Source organism: Mirounga leonina, unplaced genomic scaffold (assembly GCF_011800145.1).
Source record: "Mirounga leonina isolate KUSES-001 unplaced genomic scaffold, KU_Mleo_1.0 Mir_101595, whole genome shotgun sequence".
In the NCBI taxonomy this organism is placed as follows: domain Eukaryota; kingdom Metazoa; phylum Chordata; class Mammalia; order Carnivora; family Phocidae; genus Mirounga; species Mirounga leonina.
The window spans coordinates 9545316-9563906 of NW_023270158.1; the positions used below are offsets into that span (position 1 = coordinate 9545316).

General features: G+C 38.6%; 1 protein-coding gene across 3 annotated transcripts in view; it reads right to left on the minus strand.

Annotated features, from left to right (window-relative positions):
• KLHL15 (kelch like family member 15) overlaps positions 1 to 18171 on the minus strand; it is a 34196-nt gene extending 16025 nt beyond the window's left edge. For 2 of the 3 annotated variants that reach the window (XM_035000919.1, XM_035000903.1), the window contains exons 1-2: positions 17804 to 18171; positions 4986 to 5697 (exon numbers count right to left, since the gene is read on the minus strand). In XM_035000919.1, the coding sequence (XP_034856810.1) occupies positions 4986 to 5690 (705 nt within the window). In that variant the 5' untranslated portion in view covers positions 5691 to 5697; positions 17804 to 18171. Of the gene's footprint in view, positions 1 to 4985; positions 6599 to 17803 lie in introns of those variants that run through there. The other variant, XM_035000911.1, reaches the window with a different exon arrangement.
• Positions 18172 to 18591: the final 420 nt, after the last annotated feature.

The window sequence follows — 18591 nt, forward strand, 5'->3', positions numbered from 1 at the left end:
AGGCACAATCTGACATATATAAGGTATTCATGTAAGGAGAATCATTGTTTCTAAGGAACTCCATGAGGAAATTTGGAAGCCATGAGCTCTTTGGTGACAGTCCCATAGAGTACTCAGTACAAAAGTTAAGACTGTTTTCAGCTGGGGAGAAAAGTAGAGGACGAGGGGGAAAGATACTGCAGAAGAATAAACTCCAAGATTTCGGCATAGCTAGAGGGCGAGATTCAGGTCCCTACAATGAAGGAGGGCTATTCCCTGGGGAGAGCCAGAATGCCCAGTTCCCTCACTGTGAAGCCTCTGCTCAGATCTGTTCAAAAGTTACTACCAAAGAATTAAAGTCTATACAGGTTCCTTCCAACCAAGCTTTGTTCACTTGCTTTTTATTTTCCCGAGGCCAGGGTAAGAATCCTGACAAAGAGATGCCACGCTCAAGTTAACTTCGTCAGCCACTCTACAGAATAGTTAGGTAGGTAAGCTCATTTAACACTAAACTGTGCAGAACATCTCGAATGGCTGAGAAACCAGAAGAGTTTAATATGTGAGAAGGGCTGTTGACCGTACGCATATTCAGAGAGTTTCTAATAAACAGCTCACTCCTTGAACTTCTAGAGCAGCGCTGTGCAACAGAAATATAAAGAGCCACAAATGTGAGCCAATGATTAATTTTACACTTTCTGGTAGCCACATTTAAAAGTAAAAAGGTGAAGTTGATTTTAATAATGTATTTTATTTAACCCAGTATACCCAAAATATCATTTCAAACTATAATCAACATAAAAATGAGTAATGATCCTGGCTGACTTACCAAAAAAAAAAAAAAGAGTAATGAGATCATTTACACCCTTTTGTCATCCTAAGTTTTGAAATCTCAATTCAGACTTGCCACATTTCAAGCATTCAGTAGCCACAAGCAGTAACTGTATTGAACAGCGCAGTTCTAGAGTCATAGATATACACTAATTTCTTTATTATAGAGAGTAATCTTTTGATCTTGACTTCAGCTGGTTTTAATCTCATTAAATTGAATGGAAAGGTTCTCGGTTTTTTTTTTTTTAAAAGGAGGGAAATTTTAAGACTCTAAAACAAATCTAACAGAATACTATGAAAAAAACTCTTGATTACCTTAGTCATAGGATCGGGCTACTTAGCCTCCTAATACAAAAAAAGACTGTAAATTCTAAGTTTGATTAGAGTTACTAAGTGCCAAGACTTCTTTGGCATTACAATATTTTCCTGTAACTGTTCCTGAAAAAACACAATGCTGAAAAGTAGATGTGTTAACAGGACACATAAGGAAAAGAGGAACTAAGTTAATACCAACACAAAGAAATACTCTGATAAATCCAGAATATGGAACACACTAAGACAATCAGTGATCTTATCATTCTCAAAAAAAAGTGGGGGACTGTTTTAGATTAAGAAAGATTAGACAGATGTGATAACCAAAAGCAATGCATAAGTAACGACTACATTCTATGGCATTTTGAGAAATGGGAAAATTTGAATATGGACTAGCTATTAGATGATATTATTGTTAATTTACTTAGGTGGAATGGCAGTGAACTTGGGTAGGAAAGAGTCCTTATTCGTAGGAGAGGCGTGTGAAGTTTTTAAGTTTTTATGAAGTATTATGATGTTTGCAATTATTTCTGAAGGTTCAGCAAAGAAAAAAAGATCTAGATAAAGCAAATATGGTAAAATGTTAACAGTTCTTGAATCTAGGTGACAGCTACACAGGTATCCATTATACTACTCTTCCAACTTTTTATGTTTGAACATCCTCATAAGAAAAAGGAGAGACAGGGGCGCCTGGGTGGCTCAGTCGGTTGAGCGACTGCCTTCGGCTCAGGTCATGATCCCAGGGTCCTGGGATCGAGTCCCACATCGGGCTCCCTGCTCTGCGGGGAGCCTGCTTCTCCCTCTCCCTCTCCCCCTGCTTGTGTTCCCTCTCTCGCTGTGTCTCTCTCTGTCAAATAAATAAAATCTTTAAAAAAAAAAAAAAAAGAAAGAAAAAGGAGAGACAGTTCTAGATTCAAAGGGAGACATAATAACCCAACATACTGTATGAACCTTGATTAAATCCTTAAAAAAAAAAAAACAGCTAAAAAAAGACATTTAGGGGACAAATGAGAAAAATCAGAAAATGAAGTGCCTATTACATGACATTAAGGAATGACTGTTAATTTCAACAATGGTATTATGGTTATGTCGAATTTCCTCACTCTTGGGAGATGAGCTGCTCGATCAAGCAGTGAGGGATGAAGTATCATAATGTCTACACATTCTTTGAAATGGTTTTACATAGCTTAAAGCTAATGTGGCAAGATGATAACAATATTAACCTACAGGATATGTTTATGGGTGATCATTCCACTATTCTTTCGGATCCTTTTTTATGTTTAGAAAGTCATAAGTTTTTAATAATTTAAAGCTAAAAATAAAAAGTGCCTATCAATATTCCATTTTTCTAAATTTCAGCCTGAAGGATAAAACCACAAATCAAAACTGCCTACACTTTTCCCATGTAGATTCTTGTACTAAAAAAGGACGAGCACAGATGTAACATGTCTTTATTTCCGTGCCCTTTCTGTCACTGTGCGTATATAATGGATATTAAAATGGCTTTGTTTGGGGCGCCTGGGTGGCTCAGTCGTTAAGCGTCTGCCTTCGGCTCAGGTCATGATCCCGGAGTCCCAGGATCGAGTCCCACATCGGGCTCCCTGCTCGGCGGGAAGCCTGCTTCTCCCTCTCCCACTCCCCCTGCTTGTGTTCCTGCTCTCGCTGTCTCTCTGTCAAATAAATAAAATCTTAAAAAAAAAAAAAAAAAAAAAAAGGCTTTGTTTGAGACCTGCAGCGTACTAAGTAAAGGAAAAATAGATGGGCCCTATTTTCAAGGGAGCTCAAATTAGTATGGTGCAAAATAGTTCAAATTCTTATTTCCCAACCCAATTTTCCATTTTAGTTTGGTTTATGAAGTTTTATTTCTAGAGATAAGCTCTCAAAAATCTGCTTAAGTAGTGTTTTCAAAATTTAGAAAGCCATACATCCCTCCTGAAACTAATATTACAATGTATGTTAAACTCTATTGGAATTTTAAGAGAAAGCCAGATTCCTTTGACAAGCATTAACTCTCATACATCGCTAAGACAAGAGTCACTGACTACCTTCCATTTATCTTACCAGTATTACTAAAATAAAACTAAAAAATTTCTACTATATTACAAAAAATAAAGATTCCTCTGTGACCAGGGCCTTATTAAGTTTTCCTAAGAAATTAACTCAAGAAGGAAACCTTAACATTTTTATTCTGAGATCTACCCAATACCTGGCCAGTGGTGAATAACCACCTCCTATGCTATTTAAGCAAACAAAATCCATCAGAAGGTACAAGTGATGTTTCATATAATTTACAAAACTACCCAATGGTATTAACTTTCACTTCAGCCACTGCCACTATTGACCAGCTTGAACTGGTAATTAGAATATAAAAAGGCTCGGCACTCAGCACTTAAAAATCATTTACTGCTAACAATTCCATCACATTGTCCCACAGAAGGAGAAATTTTATTTCACCAGTACTTCCATCTAGACTAAAGTTGGAGGGTTTTTGTTTTAGTGGTGGGAGTGCAATTGCATTTAATGTATAAAGACAAAACAGGATTCCCCAAGGAAAGAGAGCAATAAAAACAATAGTAAGGAAAAAAATCAAATCAGAGACAAATGATTTACATAGTTGATGTGGGGCCGATTGTCACCCAACAAAAAGTAATTAAGAAATGTATTCTTTAGTTTCAGTTATGTCTGCCAGATCAAGTACATTCTGAGAATAAAGATAAAATCCCATAAAATTGGGTTCTCTATTGAAAGTATAAGTTAATGACATTCCACAGCATTTCGGGGGTGGGGTGGGGGGGGAGAAGCATGCCAGGCTGCTGAGTGCTATCTGAAGGCACAAATCTGTTTATTTTTCAAACGGTGTAAACAGCCCTCCTTTGCAAATATTGTATTTTAATCACCAGGTGTGGTAACTAAAGCTGAAGAACTATTTAACATGAAGGGTGTCGAACCAAAGCTTTAAGTGTGCTTTCTAGAAAGAAAAAAAGATGCAAGAGGTAAACAGAGCCCCAGAGGTAACCATGTGATTAGAAACCAATTAAGCAATTACTGAAACTGCTTTCTCTCCTTTCAGCAAGAAAGGATCACAAGTGAGACTCTGATATAAAAATGAAATATGCTTTCATGCAAAAAGGCCAAGGTTGTTTTGGAGAAAGACTATTTTTCAGGTAGCAGAACTATTACATGGTAAAATGTGCACAGGGATGTTTGATCAACGTAGGCAGAGGATTTATAGTCTATTTAGTTAGAAATGCCAAAACAATGGTTTTAGACATAAACATGTCTTCATGGTTAAATTGTTAGTATTCATAGTGCAACAGGGGAAAAACAGAACTACTTAAGAGTAGGGAAGAAAATCAACTAGGTAAGGGTAGGGAAGCATCACCACTAGGGCCTACTGCTTTTCAAGAGCTATTTTATGTTTACTCACTACATTTTAGAGGAATACGAAACTGCCTTAATGTACATCATTCAAAACTACAAAAACTCCTCTCAACTCTAATTTCAGCATGTATTACTTAAATTAATTTTTAGAAACAGACCTAACCTGACCCAGTTCAGATTTAATTACTTTGTGTAAAGAAAAGCTAAAGCAAACTAGGAATATTTTGGGTTAAATAATTATGCTTCAACTTTAGAAGTACTTTCAAAACAAAACTACTCTACTACCTACCTGGTTCATCTTTCACCCATAAAATGTGTTTTTAAAAACCTAAATGCACAAGCTACAACAAATTAGACTGCTTATCCATTAGCTATTCTTATAAACTATTCTTTTTGCTCCTGACCAAGCCTGGGAATCTTACCTATAAAAACATACTGTCTTAACTAAACGATGAGTTCCGTCTATTGCTTTCAAATGCACTAACCTTCTCAAAAACACTGGATGGGGTCATCAAACAAAATCTGATGTTCTGAATGATGGTATCGGTATGTCTCCACCGTCTTCTATCATGCCGCAGCCAAGACTGCACAGCCTCGTACAGCTCTATCTCTGGGAACCTGCTCAGATGATCATTATCCAAATAAGACATGAGCTTCTCAAAGCTCAGGTAAGACAGGAAGTCAGGCCTGGACATGAGTGGCACAAAGTTGTCTAGCAGAAAGGCGTCCAACTTCTCCCTGACTCCCTCGATGTTTACACCAAAATCATCTAAGAGTCTCATAATTTCTGCACAATTTTCTAAGCAGATTTTCGCTAATAGAAAAGAGCAGCAGAACTTCACCACTTCTATAAGTTGAACATACATGGCAGCCTGAAGGATCTCATGAACAGTATTCATACTTAGTTCTATAGTTCCATAATACATAAATTGAAGGACGTGGCTGAAACCAGTAGCAGTTAGACCTTTTAAATGAATTTTGTCCTGATCTCGCTCCCTCATGTCTGCAGTAAACATAATTCTGAAGTAATCACTCTGGGTGGCCAAGAGTGCTTTATGGGCCTGGAACTGATGATCTTCAATAACCAGAGTGACATCAAGAAGCAATCCCTCCTCATACAGTGCTCTGAACCCAGCAGAGACACTGGTGTCATGGATGGAGGAACAGAATCCTTCCACGTCCCCTGCCATGAATCACCTGGAAAAAAGGTAATCAAAGAAAACTGTGTTAATCATTTGCATGCATTCTGAAGACATTATTAACTTAAGAGCTTAAACAATTTTTCATAATTATCTCAATTCCACTGCCTAAGTCTTAAATGTACAAGCACTTTGGGAGAAGACAATCTAAAGGTTTGCAGGCTAATGTTTTTGGCTTCCCTACCTGGGGAAAAAAGTCTATTGCATATCTTACAAACAATATATGCCTAGCCCATTGATTTTACACTGTTCACCAAATATATTTCAATATGTCCCCAAATTATCAACACAAAAAGGATTTTTCAGCCAAATGCTAAATTATGAGAAAAAGCCACAAAAAAGAAATTGAACCAAAGAGTACCACTGTTGACCTTGAAAAAACCTGGGAACTTACCCAAAGGAAATAATCAGATAAATATGCCAAATTGTACACACAAGATTTTTCGTTCTAGCCTTACTTATAATAAAAAACCGGAAAACATTCAAAAGCCCAACAACAGATTATTAAATAAATGTGGTGTAGTTCTCTAATGGATTACTGTAACAACTAAAAACGATGGCAGCAATCTACCTATTCTGACAAAGGATGTTTATTAGGTATTGTTATGTGAAAAAACAATGAAGCAGACAACTGCAGTTTACTCGGTGTATTTTCCAAAATTAAATACACATGTGTACATTGAGAGGAGAAAAGTCTGGAGGAATATATACCAAAATGAAATCCCCAGGTGGTAAGATTTCAAGAAACTGAGGTTTACTCCTTTTCCTTTTTACTTACCTCATTAACCTTATTCTAAAAAAGTGATCACACATTGCTTATACATTTAAAATATAAATATACAATTTTTGAAGGGAATGAAACCACATTTTTGCATATCCGAGAAATGAAGCCAAGATAGTGGAATGATAATGAGATCTCCTAAGCAGAATAAACGAATTCAGTTTCTTAGACTGTTTATGAAGCAAAGTAATTTTCTCCTTTTCACACAACTACCCTCCCTCCCAGGCTGCTGGCCAGGCCAAGGGCCGCTTATCCTCGCCTCTCACCCTCACACAGCTCCGCCCCCCATCCCCCAGTTCCCTCCCCACCCTTTAGTCTGTGCCCTGTGGAACCAGGCTTCAGAGTCAACAAACTCCCCTACCAGCTCCTGCCGGTCACGAAGTTTTCTCCACAGTCAGATTTAAATACAAAAAAATACTCTTTGATAGCTTATTAAACCTACCTTCTAAGTCTTCTTTTAGGTTTCTACTGTCCTTTTTCTAAAACATGGCCTTTCGCTCAGATAAAAATCCATCTTCTATTGCTCCTTCTCACTGATCACTTACGCACATCCTGATCAATGACTCTCGCCCGCACATTCACAGACAACTTCGGCAGCCAGCTAAGGCTCATGTTCTCCACCTCTTCAATGTTCACATAAGATCACTTGTACAAAACCCACGAAGTCCAATTTTCCTGGTCGCCTCAACTCCTACAACCTCTCCCCTTACTCCATTTTAAAACCGTATTTCCATGCTGGGTCTCACCACAATCTAAAACCAGTCCCCATCTAAAATCTAAACTGTCAACTTTTCACTCTAGCTTAACCTTTGCCTCTCTTTTCACTTGGCCTATCATTTCCAAACTTTACTTTCCATCCTTTTCCAGCTTAGACCTTCTGGTATTAGACCCAATCTCCCAAATGCTTTCCTTTCCAATCTCCCCACTCTATTACCAATGCCTCCTCCTCTGCTTGCTGCACAAGCGCCTCCGGCATTATGTTAGGTATGGAGGTATGTGCCTTTTGGGAATCCCCTCTGCACCCTGGATTTGGCAGTGAAAAGGCAGCTTCCACGGCCATGCGAAAAGCACTACTTCTCCACTCTTGTGAGTAGGCTATCACTGTATTTTTCTACTTTGTTTCATCAATATGTTATCTGTGACACCCTATGTTTAATTTCTTGATCTATTAACCCATTGATTCAGCAGTTATCCCAGTCTAAAGTCATCTTAAAAAAAAGAAAACTCTTTGTTAATCAGCAAGAAAAAAGTCTGAAAGGATAATATACCATAATGTTAAAAATGGTTATCTCGGGATGGTAGAATACCAAGCAGTTCTCTAATTTTTTCCCTTTTGCTAAACTGTGTTTTCTAATCTATCTGCCACAAAAGTGTACTATTACTTTGAAAGTTCATTTTTAAAAATCTTTAAAAAAAAAAAACTTTAATTGCCAAATCCAATGATTATATCCTAGCCCCTATTTCTCAGAATCCTTCTGCAACATGACTTCCTCCCTTGGCTCATCACTTGCTCAGTTTCATGATACTATTACCCTGATTGTCCTATTCCTAGGCTGCTTATTTCTCAATCTCCTCCCTGGGCTCATTTTTCTTGAATGAACACTGGTGTTCCCCAGAATTCTGTTCTCAGACCTTTCCTCTTCTCATCTAAACACTGTGTCTCCTTAAATAACTTCATCTAAACCCATGATTTCTCCTATTACCTACCTTTACCCACACATTGACCATCTCTGCCCAAGTGGTGAATGGTCCACTAAATACCTCTGGGTGCCCCACTTGGATCTCAAAATCATGTCTAAAAATAGTCAATCATCATGTCTAAAAACAGTCATAATTCTACCCTCTCCCAATCAGTTCTTTCTTCTGTATTCCCCATCTTACCAAGAGGCATTCTAGGTGCCTCTTGTCCCAGTTTGTCCCTAACTTACCTTCAAGTCTTATTGATTAAACGACATAGTATGTTTACTTACCTAAGACAGCAAAGTATGCACAAGGTGAAATTATTATCAAGTTTTTTATTAGTACTCCATTAATCCAAAAGCTATACTTTCATTTTGGAAAGGCAGAACACAAGAGGGCTGTTTATCATTTGGAAAAGAGATATAAAATATTTTAGACTCTGTAAGCAATGCTTGGCAGAACAACTTTACTAATACATTCAAGATGAAAGTAAGCTACTGGGTTTTTTTCCTGAATTATTTTTAAAATTAGAATTAGAACTTAGAATTTTCCAAGTGATATGAGGCATATGTACACAACTGCGTACTGGGAACAAAAGGACCATCACACAGTGTGGTATCTGAATAATCAAACATTATTGTTAATAGAGGACTAACCACATCACACTAATGATCAATTTTCAAAATAACTGGAATTAGAAAACACAATAAGTTAAACCAGATGAAATATCTGATATCTGATACTTCATTATCTTTCTCAGGATCACCAATTATCACTGACTTGTCAAGATATCGGTCACATTTAATGGAGATTCAGTAGTACAAGACTGAACATTAGCATTCATATACTTGAGAGCAGACTGCTTTGTGTTTTATAATCTGTTATTTTGATAGTGCCTAAAATACCATATATTTCACTTGTCAAAGTAACCCTCTCTATTCAACAGCTATCACTATCTGATAAGGTCTCAAACAGCTATTACTGACCTTCCTGAAAAAGGTTCCATCTAAAGGAAATTTTTAAAAGGAGATACTACGCGGGTGCCTGGGTGGCTCAGACGGTTAAGCATCTGCCTTCGGCTCAGGTCATGATCCCAGAGTCCTGGGATCGAGCCCTGCACTGGGCTCCCTGCTCAGCTGGAAGCCTGCTTCTCCCTCTCCTACTCCCCCTGCTTGTGTTCCCCCTCTCTCTCTGTCTCTTGTGTCAAATAAATAAAATTTTTTAAAAAAAGGAGATACTATGCTGCAATAAACATAGAGATGCATATATCTTTTTGAATTCATGTTTTCATTTTCTTTGGGTAAATACTCAGAAGTGGAATTACTGGGTCATTTTTTGCAGAAGCTCCATACTGTTTTCCACAGTGGCTGTACCAATCTGCAACAGCCAAGATATGGAAGCAACCCAAGTGTCTACAGACTGATGAATGGATAAAGAATGTGGAGATATATATATCACACACACGCGCACATACAAACACTGGAATATTACTCAGCCATAAAAAAGAAAAAAAAAGAATGAAATCTTGCCATTTGCAACAAGATGGATGGACCTAGAGGGTATAATGCCAAGTAAGTCAAAGAAAGACAAATACCATATGATTTCACTCATATGCAGAATTTAAAAAATGAACAAGGAAAAAAAGAGACAACAGACTCTTAAATACAGAGAACAAACTGGTGGTTGCCAGAGGGGATGTTGGTGGGGGGAATGGGTGAAATAAAGAGGATTAAAAGTACACTTCTCCTGATGAACACTGAGAAATGTATAAAACTGTTGAATCATTATATTGTATACCTGAAACCTGAAATACCTGAAATAAGGCTGTATGTTAATTGTGCTTGAATAAAAAAATTAATAATTCAAAAAAAATAAAAGGAGAAACTATGCTTTCTCAAAAGAAGCAATCTAATGGTTCCAGATACTTACTATGGTAGAAACACCATAGAGCAAAGAAGGGGGGGTGCGGGGGAAGAAAAGAATGACTGGTAAACTGGGAGTCAAAAGACCCTAAAATATAAGGACAGCACCGGTACTCCTCTGGGCACCCAGCCCACTAAGGGGGACTCCAAGCAGGCAGGCTTCCACTGTGTGATCCTGTCTGGTCACATGAGGTCAGACTGGGGTGAGAAATAGGCATCAAGATGAACTCTCTCTTGTCAAGAATTTAGAAAAGGGAAAAAGAGATGTGCACTGTGTATGACTAGAACTGGAACATGTCAAAGAGCAGCTGTGGGCACCAACTTCTGCCTGCCACGCGGGTTGAGTATCAGAGAAAGCCAGTGAAATGAGAAAGAATAATAAAACTAAGAGGACAGGGAGTGCTCCCCAACACCCTCATTTTTCCAGTTGCTAGGCCAACCTCTATTCCTGCCCCCAGGTTCTAAGAGTAGTCCTTCCGTGCTTAGAATGAATTCCTTTTTTTACTACCTTAGGTAGGTTTTTCCTTGGTATTATAGTCAAGGTCCCTAACTAACAGGGTTTTAGAACAGAAATTGCTATACTTTAAGTTACCCAAACTTTCTTGGTCTTATTCTGCATCTGTAAAATTGAGAACATTGAACAGGATGAACTCAAAATTTTTAGTCATAAATTTGTCACTTATTCTCCGACAGAAGTATAATGCAGTTACGTAGGCATGCAGACTAAATAAACTATAGTTATTTTTCAAGTCTTAGCAATGCATTTGTCAAGTTTACTTGATCTAAACTGACTTCTAAAACTAATCTGTGATAGCTGGGACATCTCAGTAACTTCTTTTCTACATGAAAAAGCTTGGTGCATCTATCAACAAGACTGACAGCTTCAGAGTGGCAGCAGTATTTTACATTTTAATGGGAAGCATGTGTATAAGCAGAAAATGATAAAACGCTCAGTGATTAGCTGACCAACATTTAATCTCTAACAGAAGTAGTGAGTTAAGAGTACAGGTGTGGAGTTAGGTGCCATGTTTGAATCCCGGTTCTACCTCTTACCAGCTCTGTGACCTTGGGGCAAGCTATTTACCCTCTCTGTGCTCTAACGTCCTCATCTGTAAAACGCGTCATCAATATCTGTAGAACCTTCCTCATAAGGGTGCTGTGAGGATTACATGAATTAATACACGTAAAGACTCAAGAACAGCATGTGGCCCTTAAGGACAGCATAATGTTAGGGCTTATTATGCCCCTTCTGTTGGTGCTACTGGAACCAATATAATAGATCTGACCCTTTAAGAGTCTGGTTGTCTCTGGAAAAATCCTTCTCCTTAGCCACAGCACTTCCTTCAAACCCCAACCTGCCTTATCAGCGAAGTCTCTTAGGACCCAGGCCAATTCTAACCTGATAAAGACACTAAGGTTGACAGGTGAAAAATTTCAAGGTCATACAACTATTTAGAGAGAGAAAACTAGAATCCGATTTGCAAAAAAATACAAAGAAATTTGTATTCTGTTGGAAAGAGCAAAACTTTTGAAATTAAGAGTGCTCACTAGTACTTACCACTGCCTGACCTGGAGAATTTCAGTTAACTCCTGACTTCAGTTTCCATCTACACATTAGGAATTATCATCACCAGCTTATTATTGAGTTGCGGTGGTGATTAAATGAATTCACTTAAATGCCTAGCCCAGAGCAAGGCACTCCACCAAAGGTCCCTCAATCTTGGCTTCCATTGTCCACTTCTTGCCTATTGTTCCTTTATCATTCACAAAACCAAAGGAACTTGATACCCCCTCAAAATCACTGCTACAGATCCCACACCTCCCTAGGTAAGTTTATAAGAGATTAGGAGATGTACTGGTAGTCAAAACACTGGACTTCATTTTGCAATGGCATTATTTCCCATTTTTTCTCATCACACAAGTATAATTTTCCAGCTTTTGTGGGCTGTTCAAGTTCTTCCGCCTTAACCAGAGTAGCTACTCTCTACATCTGTGCTGTTCAATACACAAGCCACTAGCCACAGGGCTATGGAGCACTTGAAATGTGGCCAGTCCAAATTGACATGTGCTATAAGTATAAAATGGATGCCAGATTTTGAAGAGTTAGTACAAAAAAGAAAGGGTCAATTATCTCAATTTACAAATTTTTCTACTGATCACATGTTGAAATAATATTTTGGATATAATGGGTTAAATAAGATATATTAAAAGTAATCTCACCTGTTTTTTACTTTAAAAAAAAAACACCCGTGACTAGGAGAAAATTTAAAATTACACATATCTTGTATTATATTCTATGGGACAGCACAGATCTACATCAATGCTTAAGGCATCAAACAACCAAACTTACAAATGAACACGTGAAACAAAACCAACTTGTTCACAATCCATACCCCGGAAGCTACAAAGAAAAGGAAAAAAAAAGTGAGGCTTAAATTAAAATAAAAACACAAAACACATATATAAGCAAATAAAAAACATTGATTGGAGAAAGGAAAGTATAAGAATACAAAAATAAAAACATATAAAAACTTATGCATAAAAATTCTGTAAGAATTATAGCAATTTATGGAATAAATAATCATAAAAATGAATCACTGTAGAACTAAGCTCAAATAAGAACTATAAATCAATGAAGGATGGTGAAAAAAATCCATTAAGGGGCTTTGAGAAGAGAGATTTACTGACATACAAAATGTTCAGTGTACAGAAATTTTGTATCCTCACTTTTCAAAAAAGGACCATCAGATTAAAGGAAATCAAGGTTTATAAACCCACATATATATATATTTGACACTTGGCCTTCAGAATTTCAAATGGCTGGTTTTTTTCAAAAGCGGAACCAACTTAAACTAGTGACAAGACATACACTACTAGGAAAGAAATATTGAAGAGTTTGTCTTGTTTCATCAACTTGGCGCTGATTAGAAAAAAAAAAGAAAGCCTCGTATTTTCTACACATGAGAATGATTAATATAGCGACTTCCAAAGTGTAGTCCAGGGACAAATGGGGTCCTCATCCCCTTAAAGGACTCCACAAAGTCGGAACTATTTTCATAGTAATAATTTTAAAAGTTGTTTTTTTCACTTTCACTCTCTCAGTGTATTCCAGAAGCTACGTGTGATAATGGTAACAGATTAAATGCAGAGGCTGATAAGAAGCCCACTGTCTTCCATTAAGTCAGACATTAATTAGATCTGCAAAAAGGTAAAAATTAGATCTTCTCACCAAGTTTTATATGGTTTTGGAAAACATTTAATTTTCATCAAAAATGCTACTTAGATTAACGTGTAATGGGTTTTTTAATATTCTAGTTTTAATTTCTATTATGGCAAATATAAACAGATAAAACCCACATAACAAAAGCTCTTTAGGATCTCCAAAATTGTTAAGAGAATAATGAGGTCTTGAGACCAAAAGGTTTGAGTACCACTGATGGTATGATCAAGAGATCAATGACAACACATGCATATACACAAAACATACTCTTCCTACCTCTGCCCTGGAAGACTATTACTGCTATTTATATCACAGAAATTTCTAACAGTTCAAACTCTCTAGTGACCAGGAAAGAAAGAAGTCTGATAGGGGTAAAATTGGACAGGAAATTAAAGGCAAAGAAATTAAATGCTTCCTTTTCAGTTAGAAGGCTGCCAGTCCGATTTGAAGGCAAAATTCAAGATGTTTCAAAATTAACCTCCATGTTTATGCCATAAGCATTAATTTAATGTTTTCACATTCCTCCCAAAGGTCCTTAAAAATTCATACAAAATCCTAAGTCATTTGGAACAAAAGCTAGATTCTCAGAGCTTGATATACTTCTTTTCAATGAAAAATTTAAATTATTTCATACTACCTTCATCCTCAAACAGGTAGCTTACCAAAGTTGGTGCCTAATGCAGAAAATCCCATACTCACACACTGAAAAGAAAATGCAAGGCTTACTACGGATAAAAATAGAATTAATTTCGAGTCATAAAGTTTCTCACCATTTCTGTAACTTATAAAGAAAAAATTTTAAGTTCGGCAATCTCAAAGTGGCTAACTTCTCAATCTAAAAGGCAAGAAAATTTTAAAAACAGACTCACTGTATTAGCTCTATGAGCAGTCATTTTACTCTTGGATACACTATTCAAATTGAGAAACAACTCAGTTTAATATGGGAGGAAAGGCTGCATAACTTTAATTTGTTTAATACTGGAAATTCTTTCTTGTCTATCTAAATGTTTTTATAACTCAGTACCAAATTGCAAATGACCGTTTAAGCTTTTAGGAAGGCTCTGGGTTCTCCAGCCCCAGGTTGGCACCTATTACCCAAATTACTTCACTTTTCAGGTATGTTTAGCATTTAATCGTCCTATAATACAAGAAACCTTGCAAGAAAAAAATCACTCCTACTTCAATGCTATTTTTTCATCAGAAGATTTTCATTTAATGCTCCTCTGCCTATTCCTCAGTACGAGCAGTAGTAGTCCAAGAGTGATGTCATGGAAAACAGCTTCCCTAGCCTTTAGAGATTGGATCCAGTGAGAATTCTAGGAAAAGCCTCTATTGGGGAATAAAACCCCAAATCTTCTAAGTTATATCCTAACAAGAAATCATCAACATTATAATGTTAACATTCTAATTCTCTATAAGAATTATACAATCAAACTAAATCTTTCAGAAGGTCTTGATGTTCTGATACAGATTTACTGCAAATCTTTAAATGGTGTAAAATCATTAACTAAATTCAATGATTTTATCAGAGACAAAGGAATAAATTTTCTATCTGTTCTTATTTGCTTCAATGATTCAGCCAGATGAACTTTAAAGGCCTTATATTAAAAACAGAGTATCTGAGGAAATACCTTGCCTTTTCTAGTTTCTTCCAAAGTAAAAATTTCTAATTCTGAAAAGGCCTTCCACTTTTGGACCAGTAGCAGTACAACATATACCCACAGCAAAGATGAACCATGAGAGCCCCTCCAACCATTCTTAAGATGGTAATAATCATCATCTCCCATTACTCTCCCCCCTTGTTCACCCTGCCCCAGATACACTGGCCTCTTTTGCTGTTTCTTGGAAACAGTCACACACCCACCTCAAGGCTTCTACACTCGCTGTTCCCTCTGCCTGATCACTACATCCCCAGATATATATGGCTGCCTTCAAGTCTTTACTCCAGTGAGGCCTTCCCCAAACCCCATCTTTTAAAAAAACAAAAAAAACACCCCAAAACCAAAAACCTCACCCGCCCCCACAACCAGAAATCCTCACTTTCCCTTTCTGCTTTATTTTCCTCTATAGTATATTAAAATAGAGATAACAGGCCTTTTTCCTTAATTAGTTTGCTTTTTATGTTTTTTTTTTCTCTTTTCCAGTTTTGCTTTGACTGTTGTATCCCTCACAACCTAGAAATAACAGCACTTGGCACATAATAAGTGCTTAATATTTGTTGGATGAAGAAATAAATTTAATCTTCATAACGCTCCATGTTCTGTAACCATCCCCAATTTAAAGATGAGAAGAATCAAAAGCTCACAGAGGTTAAGGAACTTGCCCAAGGCTATGATTCTTAAGTGGTGGAGTTGGGGTCTGCCCCACTTCAGAGCCTGTGTTTAACCAGTATCCTACAATGCTTCACCAATGACTCTTTCAGTTCTCTTCAATAAAAAACCCCACACCAACTACAGCATTCCAGTTCAGAGAGAATATATGCTAATAAATTAATTCAACCCCTTAAATATTCCTCTCCCAGTTAATGTTATTTACTCTTAAAATATTTAAAACGTGAAGGGCAAGCTGACAACAGGCAAGCTAATTTGGGGGGTCCAAGTGAAATGAAAATTTGGGCCCCCTTATCCCAAAGCAGGAAAAAAATGTTAAAGGTACTAAAATAAAAAGCTCTCTCCTTTCTTCTGTGGTTTCTCTCAACTTGTCATGGTGTTTTTTTATTTGTTGTTTAATGCGTTCTAAGTGAAGAAAAATTAAAAATTTAAATTAGCATGAATTTTACCATTCACCTTTATATTGTACAATGCCAGTTTTACATGCAGATTATTACACCAACTTCAGGGCCCTTCTGAACACCCATGAAGCCAAGCCAGCCCTGGTTCCAAGATTTTAGCCCCAGATAACCCAAATCAAGGCAGAGAGAAGGTCAAACCTTGAAATTCCCAATAAAGCAGTGATTTGCCAAAATTTTATCTTCAGGACAAATGATAAGTCCAGTGTATAAAAGCTAGCACATTAAAACAGGCTCTTCCATTTGCTAATTTAATCATGCCCGCTTATATCTTTCTTTTTACAAAACACAAAAGTATACTCTAAAAAACAACTGGTATTGGGTTATAAAATAAAACATTTCAGAAAAAACTCAGAAAACCATTTGTTGGCTAAAAATAACAATATACTATGATAAATGCTTCTCTTTCACTTTTTGTGGACCATTTTTAAGCCAAACCATACTACATTTTTGATGTACCCAGTAGGAATTATTCCATACTGATCTGTTACACACATATATTAGTTCTGACAAATAATAAATCCAATTTCTCAAGCCACAAATATTTACTCTTCTATTATTCCTAAGTTAAATCAGCAATAGAGTGCAATTCCCACTGAAGAACTGGTTCTAAGCACCTACTAAGTGCTGATGATTTAAAAAGAGATTTATGTTGTATAAACACTATTACATTGTCAAAAAGTTGAAAATTTCTATACATTTTGTTAAGAATTACAGAAATCTGAATGCATTTGTAAGCTCTTAAAAAACAATTTTCAAATTAGTAGATATATTCAGGTATCCTGTTCCCTAGATATGAAAAATACCATTAAAATTAGAGTATATATCTTAAAAGCATTTTCTAAGTTACCATTAAATCAGATAAACAAAAATAAATTCGGAAAATACATAAGACTAAACATCAAGTGTTAAATAAATATTCCGAGTAAGAAAAAGGGCATAAGCGGCCTAGAAAAATGACAAGCAAAGCACTACAGTAACGTTAAATTTGAATTAAAGAATACCGTTATTTAAATAAGCAGTTAGCATTTCGTAGGAAGGCCAAGCAACGTGACTATTATATATCCAGTCGATTCACAGCACTGCTTCGCTATTCCATACTTATGGCTTATACTTATAATACAGGAAAAAAAAAAAAAAAAAAGAGGCAGCAACAGTTAGCCACTAGAACATTAACCACTCTGGCAAGGGTTACTTAAAAAATCGCTTTGCATTTTTACAACACTTTACAGCTATAGGTTATTTTCACGTATATGACCTCATATAGTCCTCACTACCCTGTGATGTGGCTATTACTGCCTAGATTTCATAGATAAGAAACCGATGTTCGGTAAGCGATTTTCTCAGCGTCACCCAGTCGAACCCAGACCTTCTGATTCCACGTTTTATGCCTCGCATTTCGCACAGTTCTATTTCAGGCATAAACAGAATTTTTAAAGGGAAGGAACGGGTAGGGAGAAAATAATCATGGTACCTGCAGCTGTGTGCTGCAAAAAATGGCTGAATTATGCTTCTTCCGTTTTTTTTTTTCCCCCCTCCTTGAAAAAAATATTTCAAACAATTTAAGTAAACTCAAAGACAAATTAGGTCCCGGCGTCTACCAAATGTTTGACTCGGGTCTGTGCAGAAAACGCTACCGAATCCGTGCCGAGCGCCGGGCCGCGGACGAAGCCCGGGCTCTTACAGGCCGGAGGGCCAGGGGCGGCTACGCACCTCGGGGGTCTGTCCAACCTCTAGTGGACGGCAGTCTGCATCAGGAAGAAGCGGGCCGGCGGGCCGGGCGGTGGGCGGTCGGGCGCCGGGATGGCACTCGGCAGGCTCCTCGAACCTCTACAAGGGGCCGCTCCCGGGCCGGGCCGGGGCGCTCCGGCGGGGGGCGAGTCTGCGCGCCTGCGGGGCCCTCGGAACCAGTCCTGGGAAAGAAGACAGCACTGAGTCGCGAGTCGAGACAGTCGGGCTCGGCGCAAGGCGGCGCGGCGTCGGGGCCGGGCCCGGCCTTGCCAACGCCAGGGGCCTCGCGGCGCCCGGCGGGGCTCGGCCGGAGGGCCGACTCGGGGCCACGGGCGGGAGAAAGGGCTGGGGGGCCGCGGGCAGCGGCAGAAGCTCCGGCGGTAGCGGCGTCGACGACGGCGTCTCCGGGCTTCTGCCCCGAAGCGCGCCGAGCCTCAGGATCACCCACGCCGGGGGTGGAGGAAGGCGGGAAAGGGGCGGGCAAGGGGCGGAGCGTGCGGGGCCACGAGCCAGGGGCCGCTCCGGGCCGCGCGCCCCCTGCGGGCCGCGGGAGCCGCCCGGGGCCGGCCCAGGGAGGCGGGGCCCGCCGGCAGGGGGTTCCATGCGCCGTCGTCGCAACGCGGAAGCCTGCCACGCGGGTAGGAAGGTCGAAGGGCGGGAAGACGAGAGTTGGAAAGCAGGCCTCGGTGGCGCCCTCGGCCCCCATCGGCGCCTCGAGGGAGCCCGCGCGCGGGCCGCGGCCCGGAGGGTGTTTACCTTCCCCCTGGTCG